Source organism: Oncorhynchus clarkii, chromosome 28 (genome assembly GCF_045791955.1).
Source record: "Oncorhynchus clarkii lewisi isolate Uvic-CL-2024 chromosome 28, UVic_Ocla_1.0, whole genome shotgun sequence".
NCBI lineage: Eukaryota > Metazoa > Chordata > Actinopteri > Salmoniformes > Salmonidae > Oncorhynchus > Oncorhynchus clarkii.
Genome location: NC_092174.1, coordinates 8201197 through 8216323, shown reverse-complemented (window position 1 = coordinate 8216323; position 15127 = coordinate 8201197). Strand labels below are relative to the sequence as shown.

The 15127-nt window shown below is 43.8% G+C and overlaps 1 protein-coding gene across 1 annotated transcript in view; it reads right to left on the bottom strand.

Moving 5' to 3' along the window:
• The window catches only part of LOC139387133 (low-density lipoprotein receptor-related protein 8-like), a 185363-nt gene that overhangs the window by 48844 nt on the left and 121392 nt on the right, over positions 1-15127 (bottom strand). The window contains exon 5 of the mRNA XM_071133157.1: positions 4611-5006. Coding sequence (XP_070989258.1) covers positions 4611-5006 — 396 coding nt within the window. The remainder of the gene's footprint in view (positions 1-4610; positions 5007-15127) is intronic.

Genomic DNA, 15127 nt, shown 5'->3' with positions numbered 1-15127 from the left:
GATTAAGGCCCACTAATCTAGTGCTGCGCCACCACGAAAACACACTCTCATACACAGGCCAGACTGCGGCTGGGGAATGCCTCTCCACATTATTTAATCATACTGTAGATTCTGTACCAATAGTAGAATCCGATAGCTCAGAGTGGCTTTACAACACAACAACAGAGTTGTGGGTGGCTGTTTTTCTCCTATCATTGTTTAATCTTCATTTGTCTTTCCTTAAAAAAGGTTGGTTGAACAGGATCTCGATGTAACACCCTGCATGGAAAGGAATCGAGCTAGGGGAAACACTGCATTGTGGGTTGGATTCCTGTATATGGGCAACACACAGAGAATACAGTTTACACATACAGTACACTGTCCTACTACTGAATGTATTACAAGTAACTCAATGGATATGTGTGCTACATCGTAATATAACAACAGTGTAGCTTGAACTCGTTCTGACATGACTTACTTTTGGAATATGTGTGTATTGGTATTGAATAGCTAGATATTGCTGCACAGTTGTAGCGTGAAACATAACTATTTCGCTGCACCTGCGACAACATCCGCAAAACGGTGTACGCCACCACTAAACTTGCTGGGGCCAAAAGGGACACACAGAGACAAAGCGATGTCATTCGCTCTAGCTCTGGCTTTCTTGTCAAAACTGAAGATCTCATTATTATTCAAAAGCCTGGGCCACATAACAGTGAATAATATATATACATGTGTGAGTTACCAGTCACTTTGAATAATGCTACAAGCCAGTGATTGTGTGGTGGGCCAAAAGCGCCACAGAGACACAGCGAGCGATATGATCGTTCTCCCCCAGCCCTGGCATTCTCGTCAAACCCGAGACCTCGATATTATTCAAGGGCTTTTAAACGCTCAAGGACATTAATGGGTTGCCTAGCAACTAGGGCTGGTCATAGCTGCGTGAAGTAAGGGTCCTGAGGGTACTGTAGCACCCCATGAAAAAGCTGGGTTAAATATAAATATGATTAAAAAAATGTAAGTCCTGAATTAGCGGAACGATATACAGTAGTTGTCTGTAGCGCAGGCAAAATACACTTTCTGCCACTAGATGTGAAATGATACGATGACTTTGAGGTTAAAGTGCAGACTATCAGCTTTAATTTGAGGGTATTTTTGAGGTATATTTTCATTCATATCGGGTGAACCGTTTAGAAATTACAGCACTTTTTCTGCATAGTCCTCCTCATTTTATGGGACCAAAAGTATTGGGACAAATTCACTTATGTGTGTATTAAAGTAGTCAAAAATGTATTCCGCGCACACAAGTATTACATCAAGATTGTGACTCTACAAACTTTTTGGATGCATTTGCTGTTTGGTTTGGTTGTATTTTCATATTATTTTGTTCCCATTAGAAATGAATGGTAAATAATGTATTGTGTCATTTTAGAGTCACTTTTATTGTAAATAAGAATAGAATATGTTTCTAAACACTTCTACGTTCATTTGGATGCTACCAGGATTACGGATCATCCTGAATGAATTGTTAATAACGATGAGGGAGAAAGTTACAGGTGCACAAAAATCATGCCCCCTTAAAATTGCGAACCGCCCCTGTTATTGTAATTGTGAGAATTTAGTCATCTGGTATTGCCCCCTTCTAGCTTGTTTCTGGTCACAGTGGCTTAAAAATCACAATAGTCACTTAAAACAAACCCTACAAAGAGCACCGCTGGACGAGTTGCAAAGCCATAGTCAATAAATGAATGTAATAATAATCTTAGCAAAAATATTTGTCTTCATTTACAATCTGTGAATACCATTAGAAATCAGAATTGATGCAAGACATCCCAGCACAGTTGAAAAATCGAACGCAAATGGTAATAAAGAGGGGGGGGGGGGTGTCTGCGGACATAGGTGGGATTGGCTGAGATTAGCTGAGGGCTGGGATTAAAAAGTCATGATCTGTTATAGTTAAGACCGAAAACACCATGTATACCATGTAAAGTGCCTTCGTAAAGTATTCAGACCCCTTGACTTTTTCCACATATTGTTAGGTTACTGCCTTATTCTAAAATGTATGTACATAGTTTTTCCCCCTCATCCAATGACATAATGACAAAGCAGAAACTGATTTTTAGACATTTTTGCTAATTTATGAAAAACAAAAAAATAATTATAATATCACATTTACGTAAGTATTCAGACCGTTTACTCAGTGCTTTTTTGAAGCACCTTTGGCAGCGATTACAGGCTTGAGTCTTCTTGGGTATGACGCTACAAGCTTGTCTCTGTTTGGGGAGTTTTTCCCATTCTTCTCTGCAGATCCTCTCCAGCTTTGGATGGCGAGTGTTGCTACACTGCCATTTTCAGGTCTCTCTAGAGACGTTCGATCGGGTTCAAGTCTGGCTCTGGCAGGGTCACTCAATGACATTCAGAGACTTGTCCCAAAGCCAGTCCTGCGTTGTCTTGGCTGTGTGCTTAGGGCCGTTGTCCTGTTGGAAGGTAAACCTTCGCCCCAGTCTGAGGTCCTGAGCACTCTGGAGCAGGTTTTCATCAAGGATCTCTCTGTACTTTGCTCCGTTCATCTTTGCCTCGATCCTGACTAGTCTCCCAGTCCTTGCCGCTGAAAAACATCCCCACAGCATGATGTTGCCACCACCATGCTTCACCGCTAGGATGGTGCCAAGTTTCCTCTAGAAGTGAAGCTTGGAATTCAGGCCAAAGAGTTCAATCTTGGTTTCATCAGACCAGATAATCTGGTTTCTCATGGTCTGAGAGTCTTTAGGTACATTTTGGCAAACTCAAAGCAGGCTGTTATGTGCCTTTTACTGAGGAGGGGCTACCGTCTGGCCACTCTACCATAAAGGCCTGATTGGTGGAGTGCTGTAGAGATGGTTGTCCTTCTGGAAGGTTCTCCCATCTCCACAGAGGAACTCTAGAGCTCTGTCAGAGTGAGCATTTGTTTCTTGGGTCACCTCACTGACCAAGGCACTTCTCCCCTGATTGCTCAGTTTGGCCTAGCGGCCAGCTCCAGGAAGAGTCTTGGTGGTTCCAAAATTCTTCCATTTAAGAATGATGGAGGCCACTGTGTTCTTGGAGACCTTCAATTCTGCAGAATTGTTTTGTACCCTTCCCCAGATCTGTGCCGCGACACAATCCTGTCTCGGAGCTCTACTGACAATTCCTTCAACCTCATGGCTTGGTTTTTGCTCTGACATGCACTGTCAACTGTGGGACCTTATATAGACAGATGTGTGCCTTTCCAAATCATGTCCAATTAATTGAATTTACCACAGGTGGACTCCAATCAAGTTGTAGAAACATCTCAAGGATGATCAATGGAAACAGGATGCACCTGAGCTCAATTTCGAGTCACATAGCAAAGGGTCTGAACACTTACTTAAATAAGGTATTTGTTTTTTATTTTTTATTATTTTGCAAAAATAAAAACCTGTTTTCGCTTTGTCATTATGAGGTATTGTGTGTAGATCTCTGATATTTTTTTTTGTATTTAATCCATTTTAGAACAAGGCTGTAATGTAACAAAATGTGGAAAAAGTCAAGGGGTCTGAATACTTTCCAATACCTTTTCATGTATATATCAAACTATATTTATGTAATTTAATACTGTGTATAAAAGTATAATGTATGTAAAATATATGAATAATGTATAAAAAACACAAATAAATAAAATAATGTTACTTTTGTCCTCTGAAAAGTGTGGATGGGCCAATAATAATAATATTAAATAATTAAATAAAAATGTAAACACGTGACTGCCTGCTTGACAATGTCTTAGCCAGTTGCGCCACCGAAAAGGTACCAATTCGATAGCGAAGAGGAAACAGTTTAAACTGGGGAGTGAGGTTACGGTACCATTTTGTTCTGTTACACATGTCTGTATATGAGTTTTGCTCTGAATTTGAGTGTTTTTGCATGCATGTATGTGTATGTACAGGTGTGTTCACACTGTACGTAGCTTGAGGAGCAGCACAAAACTGAGCCGTTGCTATGGTTACCCAAACAGGCAGAGCAGGGGCAGCGAGGAGCGGTAGACAGACAGAGACAAGCAGCTAACTAATGGAGGAAATTACTGCAGCGAGGAGCGGAAGACAGACAGAGACAAGCAGCTAACTAATGGGGGAAGTTACTGCAGCGAGGAGCGGGAGACAGACAGAGACAAGCAGCTAAGTAATGGAGGAAGTTACTGCAGCGAGGAGCGGGAGACAGACAGAGACAAGCAGCTAACTAATGGGGGAAGTTACTGCAGCGAGGAGCGGGAGACAGACAGAGACAAGCAGCTAACTAATGGAGGAAGTTACTGCAGCGAGGAGCGGGAGACAGACAGAGACAAGCAGCTAACTAATGGGGGAAGTTACTGCAGTGAGGACAGGACTTGAACGTCGGTCGTGGGTGTGTGTAGGACTTGGGCTTAAATGTAATGCCCATGCAGGACTCTACATAGATAGAATGTCACATTGGTTGCGTGTTGTGTTTGTCTGTTAGCCCATGGTTTAGAAATGCTGGCGTGAATACGGGATAAGTCTGAGGCTGGAGCTTAGGAGAGCCTGAGGCTAAGAATAATGCAGTGCAATAAGGCTTAATATGTATCTAAGAGAGAAAGAAACCCATTTCCATTGACTTACGACAATCCGCCTCGTCCGATTTATCCTTGCAGTCCGGATCCCCGTCACATTTCCACGCCAGCCTCACACACTCCCCGTTGGCGCACCGAAACTCCTCCACCGTACAGTTCATCCTGCGTCGCGATTGCGACCCTTCACTCCCACAACGCTCCGGCCACTCGTCAGAGCCATCTGGGCAGTCTGGGTCGCCGTCACAGCTCCACATGACAGGCACGCACTCTGAGGTGTTGCAGCGGAACTCGTGCGGACCGCAGGTGGTCGTTGGCGAGTGGCGGGAGGAGCATTTTAGTTCGTCGGAGCCGTCGTCGCAGTCGTCATCGCCGTCGCACACGTAGACAGGTGCCAGGCACTTGCGGTTGGCACACTGGAATTCGCTTTTCGGGCAGGACTTGGCGTCTAGATGAGAAGAGGGGAGGGAGAGAGGGAGAGAGAGGTCAGCTAGAGGTCAGCTAGAGTGAGAAAGTCAACTGCTGATCGTGATATAAGGCACACAACAAGACAGAAATACCTAGCGCACACACCTCCACTCCATGGTAGACGACTATCTCTCTATTCTCTCGCTCTCTCACAGTCAAGAGTCAGAGAATTACAGACATCCCATCACTCCTACAGTCTCTGGTTGTGTCCCAAATGACACCCTATTCCCTATGTAGTGCACTGCTTTTAACCAGAGCCCTAGGGGCCGTTGTCAAAAGTAGTGCAGTACATAATAGGGTGTCACTTGGGACACACTTCTTTATCTCAGAAAACTCACTGAGAGCGGAGCTTTGATATTCATATAGGCTACAGGGAGTTTCTCCCTGCTGCTGCTCTCGCCCTGGGTTTATTCTTAAAGGGGGTTTAGGTCTGGGATATGTTCATTAGGGCCCATCTTAGGGCCCAATATTTGATTTGAAAATTAGCCTTTTTTATTACCTCCCTGTTTCACTTCGGTTTGGATAATTGTTTCCCGTTTCATCCCTAATGAACACGACTCTGGGTTGCTGTCTTAAGCATTCTGTTCTGTGTGACAAATGACAGGAGGGGGGGGGGGGGGAAATACAGCATGCAAATAAAATGTCATTCGTCAAATGGAGACATTTCATTTAGGATTTTAGTGACTCATTTCCACCCGCAGAGTTTAAACAGGGTGTGAGTGTGTTTGAGTGTATGTGCGCGTGCCCGCCCACTGGTACATCCGTACGTATGTTGACTCGACGTTGTTTCCACATTATTTCAATGGTGCACTGTATCAATGTCGATAACATTGATAACATTGAGCATTTTTTTAATCTTGCCTTTAACCAAGCATTTAAAGGCATGGCTTCAACGTTGAGTTAATCCCACATCGAATTAATGTTCATTCACAACTGTATCTCAACCATTAACACTAGAACTGCTAAAAGCAGTCAGTTTCACTGCTCATCAACGTCATTTTTTTATTACTCTGCCATTTTAAAGATATGCCCCCTTCCGTCCTTGGCTTTTCCTAAATAAGTCTATATAACACAATGCCGTTGTTAGAATCGTAATATCACAAACAGAACTGGAGTTATAACCAGTTTTAGAAGGGCATGTCATTATTTAAATGGTTTTCCATTGTTGGCCACTCCTCCTCCCGACAGTAGGGCCTGCTCTGCTCCTCCTCCCGACAGTAGAGCCTGCTCTGCTCCTCCTACCGACAGTAGGGCCTGCTCTGCTCCTCCTCCCGACAGTAGAGCCTGCTCTGCTCCTCCTACCGACAGTAGGGCCTGCTCTGCTCCTCCTCTCGACAGTAGAGCCTGCTCTGCTCCTCCTCCCGACAGTAGGGCCTGCTCTGCTCCTCCTACCGACAGTAGAGCCTGCTCTGCTCCTCCTCCCGACAGTAGAGCCTGCTCTGCTCCTCCTACCGACAGTAGGGCCTGCTCTGCTCCTCCTCCCGACAGTAGGGCCTGCTCTGCTCCTCCTCCCGACAGTAGGGCCTGCTCTGCTCCTCCTCCCGACAGTAGGGCCTGCTCTGCTCCTCCTCCCGACAGTAGGGCCTGCTCTGCTCCTCCTCCCGACATTGGAAGTGCCCAGTTGATAATCCCCCTAATAATTGCCCTCGAAACTGAACCTAAACTATACCGAAACTAATTTCACACATACAACAAAATATGAAATAAACGAGGTAAAGTATGATGTGGGAGAAAGGGAGAATGGGTGAGTTGTTGAGCGAGGGGAAGCGAACAATGCCTAATGATGTAATCACCAATTGTGAATGAAGAACAGGGCGGGCCATTCTATTGCATTGGTATACTCTAATCATAATCTCTAAATGGTATGTACCCTATATCAGTCCACCAATCCAAGTAGTCTACTCTGGCCTACTTGGATGGCACGGCTGTACTCTGTGAAAGGAGGCTCCCGTCGCTCCCGTTGCTGTGTACTTGGCTGCTATCAATGCACACATGTTGTTCAAGCAGTGCATCGAGAACACCGTGCCCAGTCTGGCATATGGGCTATTTAAGGGACATATGAGGGCCAAGGCAGCAGCAAAGATACCACGCAAGCCTTTGCGCGAGCCAAATTGCACACAGCTCCCAAGGAGGAGACAGTGCCAGGTGGCCAGATGCACAAAGAACAGAACCCAAGACATCTGTGTAACCTGCAAGCGACATGTTTGTGGGAAGAGTGTCAAGCAAGTCAGAGTGGCAAAGATTTCTGTCAGCTGTTAGGGCAAGGGATAACCGCTAAATGAAATGCAACTGATGCCATTGCGTGAATACGCAGACCATGTAAGCACGAGCTGACAACAATTGACTATTTTTGACTGCTGTCATATTGACACTTACAGTTGAAGTTGGAAGTTTACATACACCTTAGCCAAATACATTTAAACTCAGTTTTCACCATTCCTGACATTTAATCAGAGTAAAAATTCCCTGTCTTAGGTCAGTTAGGATCCCAACTTTATTTTAAGAATGTGAAATGTCAGAATAATAGTAGAGACAGTGGTTTATTTCAGCTATTATTTCTTTCATCACATTCCAAGTGGGTCAGAAGTGTACATACACTCAACTAGTATTTGGTAGCACTGCCTTTAAATTGTTTAACTTGGATCAAATGTTTCTGGTAGCCTTCCACAAGCTTCCCACAATAAGTTGGGTGAATTTTGGCTCATTCCTCCTGACAGAACTGGTGTAACTAGGTCAGGTTTGTAGGCCTCCTTGCTCGCACACACTTTTTCAGTTCTGCCCACACATTTTCTATGGGATTGAGGTCAGGGCTTTGTTATGGCTACTCCAATACCTTGACTTTGTTGTCCTTAAGCCATTTTGCCACAACTTTGGAAGTATGCTTGGGGTCATTGTCCATTTGGAAGACCAATTTGCGACCAAGCTTTAACTTCCTGACTGACGTCTTGAGATGTTGCTTCAATATATCCACATCATTTTTATCCTCATGACGCCATCTATTTTGTGAAGTGCACCAGTCCCTCCTGCAGCAAAGCAACCACACAACATGATGCTGCCACCCCCGTGCATCACGATTGGGGTGGTGTTCTTCGGCTTGCAAGCAATCCCCTTTTTCCTCCAAACATAATGATGGCCAAACAGTTCTATTTTTGTTTCATCAGACCAGAGGACATTTCTCCAAAAAGTATGATATTTGTCCTAATGTGCAGTTGCAAACCGTAGTCTGGCTTTTTTATGGTGGTTTTGGAGCAGTGGCTTCTTCCTTGCTGAGCGGCCTTTCAGGTTATGTCAATTTAGGACTCGTTTTACTATGGATATAGATACTTTGTACCTGTTTCCTCCAGCATCTTCACAAGGTCCTTTGCTGTTGTTCTGGGATTGATTTGCACTTTTCGCACCAAAGCACATTCATCTCTAGGAGATAAAAACGTGTCTCCTTCCTGAGTGGTATGAAGGCTGCGTGGTCCCATGGTGTTTATACTTGTGTACTATTGTTTGTACAGATGAACTTGGTACCTTCAGGCATTTGGGAATTGTTCCCAAGGATGAACCAGACTTGTGGAGGTCTACAATGTTTTTTCTGAGGTCTTCGCTGATTTATTTTGATTTTCCCATGATGTCAAGCAAAGATGCACTGATATTGAAGCTTGGCCTTAAAATACATCCACAGGTACACCTCCAATTGATTCAAATGATGTCAATTAGCCTATCAGAAGCTTCTAAAGCCATGACATCATTTTCTGGAATTTTCCAAGATATTTAAAGGCACAGTCAACTTAGTGTATGTAAACTTCTGACCCACTGGAATTGTGATACAGTGAATTATAAGTGAAATAATCTGTCTGTAAACAATTGTTGGAAAAATGACTTGTGTCATGCACAAAGTAGATGTCCTAACCGACATGCCAAAACTAAAGTTTGTTAGCAAGACATCTGTGGAGTGGTTGAAAAATGAGTTTTAATGGCTCCAACCTATGTGTATGTAAACTTCTGACTTCAACTGTATATTCATTATAATGCCCTTATTGCTATTGTGCTGATTTTCACTATTTATCTAGCACACTTGGCGCTTATAGTGATGTTTAGGCTACTGATGTTTTCATCTTTTTACTTTGCCTTTTGCCGACCATGCGTCTTTGTGGTTGGGGTATTTATTTTTTTAATTTTTTTTTACAAAAAATAAGCTGTTTACGTGTTGTATGTATAGAACAGTTTTTAGGTTGTGTTTTTACATATAGCCTACAGTAACAAACTAATGAAAATGCTATTTTGTTATTTGAAAAAAATTATCATTATGTTCTAATATTACCTAACAGCTTCATGAACACAACCAAACTATTATTTTAGCAATAGCATACATGAGGTTTGCAGACGACACAACAGTGGTAGGCAGTGGTAGACTGATCACTGACAACGACGAGACAGCCTATAGGGAGGAGGTCAGAGACCTGGCCAGGTGGTGCCAGAATAACAACCTATCCCTCAACGTAACCAAGACTAAGGAGATGATTGTGGACCACAGGAAAAGGAGGACCGAGCACCCCCCCATTCTCACTGACGGGGCTGTAGTGGAGCAGGTTGAGAGCTTCAAGTTCCTTGGTGTCCACATCATCAACAAACTAGAATGGTCCAAACACACCAAGACAGTCGTGAAGAGGGCACGACAAGCCTATCCCCCCTCAGGAGACTAAAAAGATTTGGCATGGGTCCTGAGATCCTCAAAAGGTTCTACAGCTGCAACATCGAGAGCATCTTGACTGGTTGCATCACTACCTGGTATGGCAACTGCTCGGCCTCTGACCACAAGCCACTACAGAGGGTAGTGCATAAGTTCCAGTACATCACTGGGGCTAAGCTGCCTGACATCCAGGACCTCTACACCAAGGGGTTTCAGAGGAAGGCCCTAAAAATTGTCAAAGACCCCATCCACCCCAGTCATAGACTGTTCTCTCTACTACCACATGGCAAGCGGTACCCCCCCCCCCCCCCCCCCCCACCTCTCTTTTAAGCTGCTGCTACTCTCTGTTTATCATATATGCATAGTCACTTTAACCATATCTACATGTACATACTACCTCAATTGGCCCGAACAACCAGTGCTCCCACACATTGGCTAACCGGGCTAACTGCATTGTGTCCCACCACCCACCTCCCGCCAAGCACTCTTTTACATTACTGCTACTCTCTGTTCATTATATATGCATAGTCACTTTAACCATATCTACATGTACATACTACCTCAATCAGCCCGACTAACCGGTGTCTGTATGTAGCCTCGCTACTGTATATAGCCTCACTACTGTTATTTTTCACTGGTCTTTTTACTGTTGTTTTTATTTCTTTACTTACCTATTGTTCCCCTAATACCTTTTTTGCACTACTGGTTAGTAAGCATTTCACTGTAAGGTTGTATTCGGCGCACGTGACAAATAAACGTTGATTTGATTTGATGAACTGTATTAATTACACTATTAGAATGTTGCAGTCAGAATGACTGCTGGTTAGCTTGAAGAGGGGTCCCTCGAGGCCCAGCGGTTCTAGTGTTAGAGAACATTGAAATAACATCTGTTCCTATTGAGTTAAGTCTGGTTAAGGGCCTACTTTATTATGACAATCTTAGTGATACTGGCAAGAGCAGTGTGTGGGTTTTTCATTCCTCAAAGATTTCATTGGGTTATTCCCACGCACCTGCAACAAGCCAATTCAGATGTGCGAGTGCTGTTATTTTCTCGCGCATTTATTGACTGAAAAATCATTACAGTACATGACTTGCTTTTTCAGAGTAGGCTTACCAGACCATACCATTAGCTGAAGAAGAGAGAATCAAAGAGAGACTTATTTTTTCATTCTAATAACCGCTTATTATCAAGCTGACTTAAATTAACCTCCTCTGGCGGAATGTGAGAACAGAACACCATGATCATCCTGTTTATTATACCCATATGTGCAAATCACCATGTGTGTTCCATTACACACACACACACACACACACACTGCTTAATGAATTCATTTAGCCAAGGCCCCAGATGAGGATTATCACACACTAAACTACACCCGCTGCACCACTGATAGAAACAGAAAATCAAATCATATTTTGGGATTCGGCTGAGCTGCAGGCTTCATCTAATCTTCATCGATATTAAACCACGGCGTTCCATTTGAATTTGCCGTGTCTTATCAGTACAAATACACCCATGTACGTGCGTGCGCACACACACTGAATCAGTACACCCAGACACATCATGCGCAACCTAGCCCCACTTATCAACTAATTTGCAGTTAAATTATTAAGGAGACTCGATAAACATGCATATTACACATGGGGAGGCCCATTAGTGAAATACATTAGCATTTCCTGCTACATCGGTAGAGACATAATTTCAGTTGGGGCCTGTGGTAAAAGCATTTAAAGACTTCTGACAGACTTCCCTTGGCTTTTGCCTATGGGCTCAGAGTAACTTTAATTCCTGTACATGTTCTTGACTTTGAAGGATCATGATCCAATCGGAATGTGACATCATCCCCAGCCAGCCAAACGTGAAGTGCGTGGCTGTGGTGTGACCCGGTTCTCGATCTCTGATTGGACGAGGAGCCGCAGTGAAGGGGGGCGGCTGCCTCCATCCATCCACCTTACCCCTACTCACATCAATCCATGTCACGAGGTTAAGCGACGTTTGACTCTAACAGATGGCATTCATAGATACTAGGACCCTAAGCACAATTGTCACACTATTACTCATAGAAATACTAACTCCCCAAGGACCATAGAGCAAAGTGCTACCCATCGAGTCCTCCATAGGCCTTCTCTACAGGAAGGTCAAGTTACATCCTGAATGGCAGCCTAGTTTCTTGGTAGTGCACGGGGCTCTGGTCAAAAGTAGTACACTCTATAGGGAATAGGATGCCATTTGGGACACAGCCCACATCTCAGGCGGTTTAGAGAGGCCAGCCCTTCACCGGGGAACGACTCAGCAGATGACCTTTCGACTAATGCCACAGACACATTTACACAGCAAAACGGTGTGATAATGGAGAGGGAGAAGTGGACGCTGGGGAGAGGAGGATGACAATGAAGGGGGAGATTGAGGAGAGAGAAAAAGAGAGATAATAGACGAGATGGGAGAGAGATAATACAGGTAGGGGAGAGAGAGAGAGATAGAGAAAGGATATATAATACAGTAGAGGAAGAGAGGAAAGAGTGGAGGGATTTTTTTCCACAGTGATGTCAGTATTATTATGACCACACGTACAACTTGCTACCAGGAGTATGATGGATGGAGTGAGAGATAGAGGAGAGAGATAGAGAGGGGTTTTTTCAGCCTTGTGATTTGTTGGAAGAATTTTCTGGAGAGAAACCTCCCTGGAACAATTTATTTTCCATTTTTGAAGTTACCAAGAGAGTCCGTCATTAATCCCAGACCCAAATCACTGCTGTTGTCAGGGATTGGGAGACTAGTGACTGTGTACTGTAGGGTTGCAACAAATAAATCCCCGGGTTTTACAGAAATCCTGGTTGATAAATTCCTAGTTCAAGACGGAATAAGCAGATATTGGAATTAATAGGGAATATTAAGTTACTAGAACTTTCCAATTTATGTAACACGAAGTCAGATAAATTGGCTAAACTAACTCCTAGATATGATCTGGGATAATACTAGACGCAAACAGGATTGTTGAGATAAAAAAAGCATACTACAATGGTTCCTCCTTTAAAAGTTGCGAGCTTATTCCACGGCACTTAGAGGTAATTTGTGGTTTAGTACGGTACCCTGCGTCACCGCTTCATTGCTCCAGACCAGCGCAAGGGGGAGTTAGAGCCTTGATTATGCTTTTGGGTCCCAAGGCGCTACTGTGTCTCTAACTGACAATGAATGGGCGACATAAACCTAAATAGAAACTGATAATTGTGCACGACTTCAGTATTAGACTTCAGTATTACTTACTAAAACTGTTGTTACACTAACATTGTTATTATTTTATTTTGCTAGGATTATTTTGCTCTTACTGTATGTAGTACTGTAGGCCACTCCCAACCAGTCACATTGTACAGCGACTGAGTGGCACAACGGTCTAAGACACTGCATAGCAGCGAAAGCTGTGTTGGCTGTCCATTCAGCCACAAGAGCATCAGTGAGGTCGGGCACTGATTTTGGGTGATTAGGCCTGGCTCGTAGTCGGCCTTCCAATTCATCGCAAAGGTGTTTGATGGGGTTGAGGTCAGGGCTCTGTGCAGGCCAGTCAAGTTCTTCAACACAGATCTCGACAAACTATTCTGTATGGACCTCGCTTTGTGCACGGGGGCATTGTCATACTGAAACAGGGCTTTCCTCAAACTGTTGCAACAAAGTTGGAAACACAGAATCGTTGAGAATGTCATTGTATGCTTTAGCATTAAGATTTCCCTTCACTGGAATTAAGGGGCCTAGGCCAAACCATAAAAACAGCCCCAGACCATTATTCCTCCTCCACCAAACATTACAGTTGGCACTAATCATTGGGGCAGGTAGCCCAGATTACTTCGTCAAACCCAGATTAGTCCGTTAGACTGCCAGATGGTGAAGCGTGATTCATCACTCCAGAGCGCATTTCCACTGCTCCAGAGTTCAATGGTGGCGAGCTTTACACCCCCACTCCTGTTACGTCTGCTCCCGCTCCCCCTCTCTGGCTCTTGAGGTTGCCAGGCTGCTTATCATTACCATTACACATCAGCGCTTCATTGGACTCACCTGGACTCCATCACGTTACGTTAATGCTCCATCACATCACGTTAATGGTGACTCTTTCCAGAATCAGCATTAATGTGGTTATGTGTCGCTTGTCCAAACGCTGTTCATGTTTTGATTCCTGTCTGTTTACTCATTAAATATTCACTCCCTGTACTTGCTTCTCATCTCCTAGTATCTGTCCTTACAACTCCAGCCGACGCTTGGCATAGCGCATGGTGATCTTAGGCTTGTGTGCAGCTCCTCGGCCATGGAAACCCATTTCCTGAATCTCCCGAAGAACAGTTCTTGTGCTGACGTTGCTTCCAGAGACAGTTTGGAACTCGTTAGTGGGAGTTGCAACTGAGGACAGACGGTTTTTATGCACTACGCGCATCAGCACTCGGTGGTCTCGTTCTATGAGATTGTGTGGCCTACCACCTTGTGGCTGAGCCGTTGTTGCTCCTAGATGTTTTCACTTCACAATAACAGCACTAACAGTTGCCCGGGGCAGCACTAGCAGGACAGAAATTTGACAAAGGTGACTTGTTGGAAAGGTGGCATCCTATGATGGAGCCATATTGAAAGACATTGAGCTCTTCAGTAAGGCCATTCTACTGCCAATGTTTGTCTATGGAGATTGCATGGCTGTGCACTTGATTTTATACACCTGTCAGGAACAAGTGTGGCTGAAATAGCCAAATCCACAATTGTTTTATACCCTCAAAGACAAGGTGATTTTCTGTTCAGTCGCCTTTAGGATTGGGACGATATACAGTATGATTAAATCTAAAATCATGATATTTGACATTGGCGATATTTCGTGAAGTGCAAGATAATATATCAAGATGTGCAAAACTATGTAGAATATTGGCCTGTTAATTGGCTCACTGTCACACTCTGACCATAGTTTGCGTTGTTTGTTTCTATGTTTTGTTTGGTCAGGGTGTGATATGAGTGGGCATTCTATGTTGTACAGTGCCTTGCGAAAGTATTCGGCCCCTTTGAACTTTGCAACCTTTTGCCACATTTCAGGCTTCAAACATAAAGATATAAAACTGTATTTTTTTGTGAAGAATCAACAACAAGTGGGACACAATCATGAAGTGGAACGTCATTTATTGGATATTTCAAACTTTTTTAACAAATCAAAAACTGAAAAATTGGGCGTGCAAAATTATTCAGCCCCCTTAAGTTAATACTTTGTAGCGCCACCTTTTGCTGCGATTACAGCTGTAAGTCGCTTGGGGTATGTCTCTATCAGTTTTGCACATCGAGAGACTGACATTTTTTCCCATTCCTCCTTGCAAAACAGCTCGAGCTCAGTGAGGTTGGATGGAGAGCATTTGTGAACAGCAGTTTTCAGTTCTTTCCACAGATTCTCGATTGGATTCAGGTC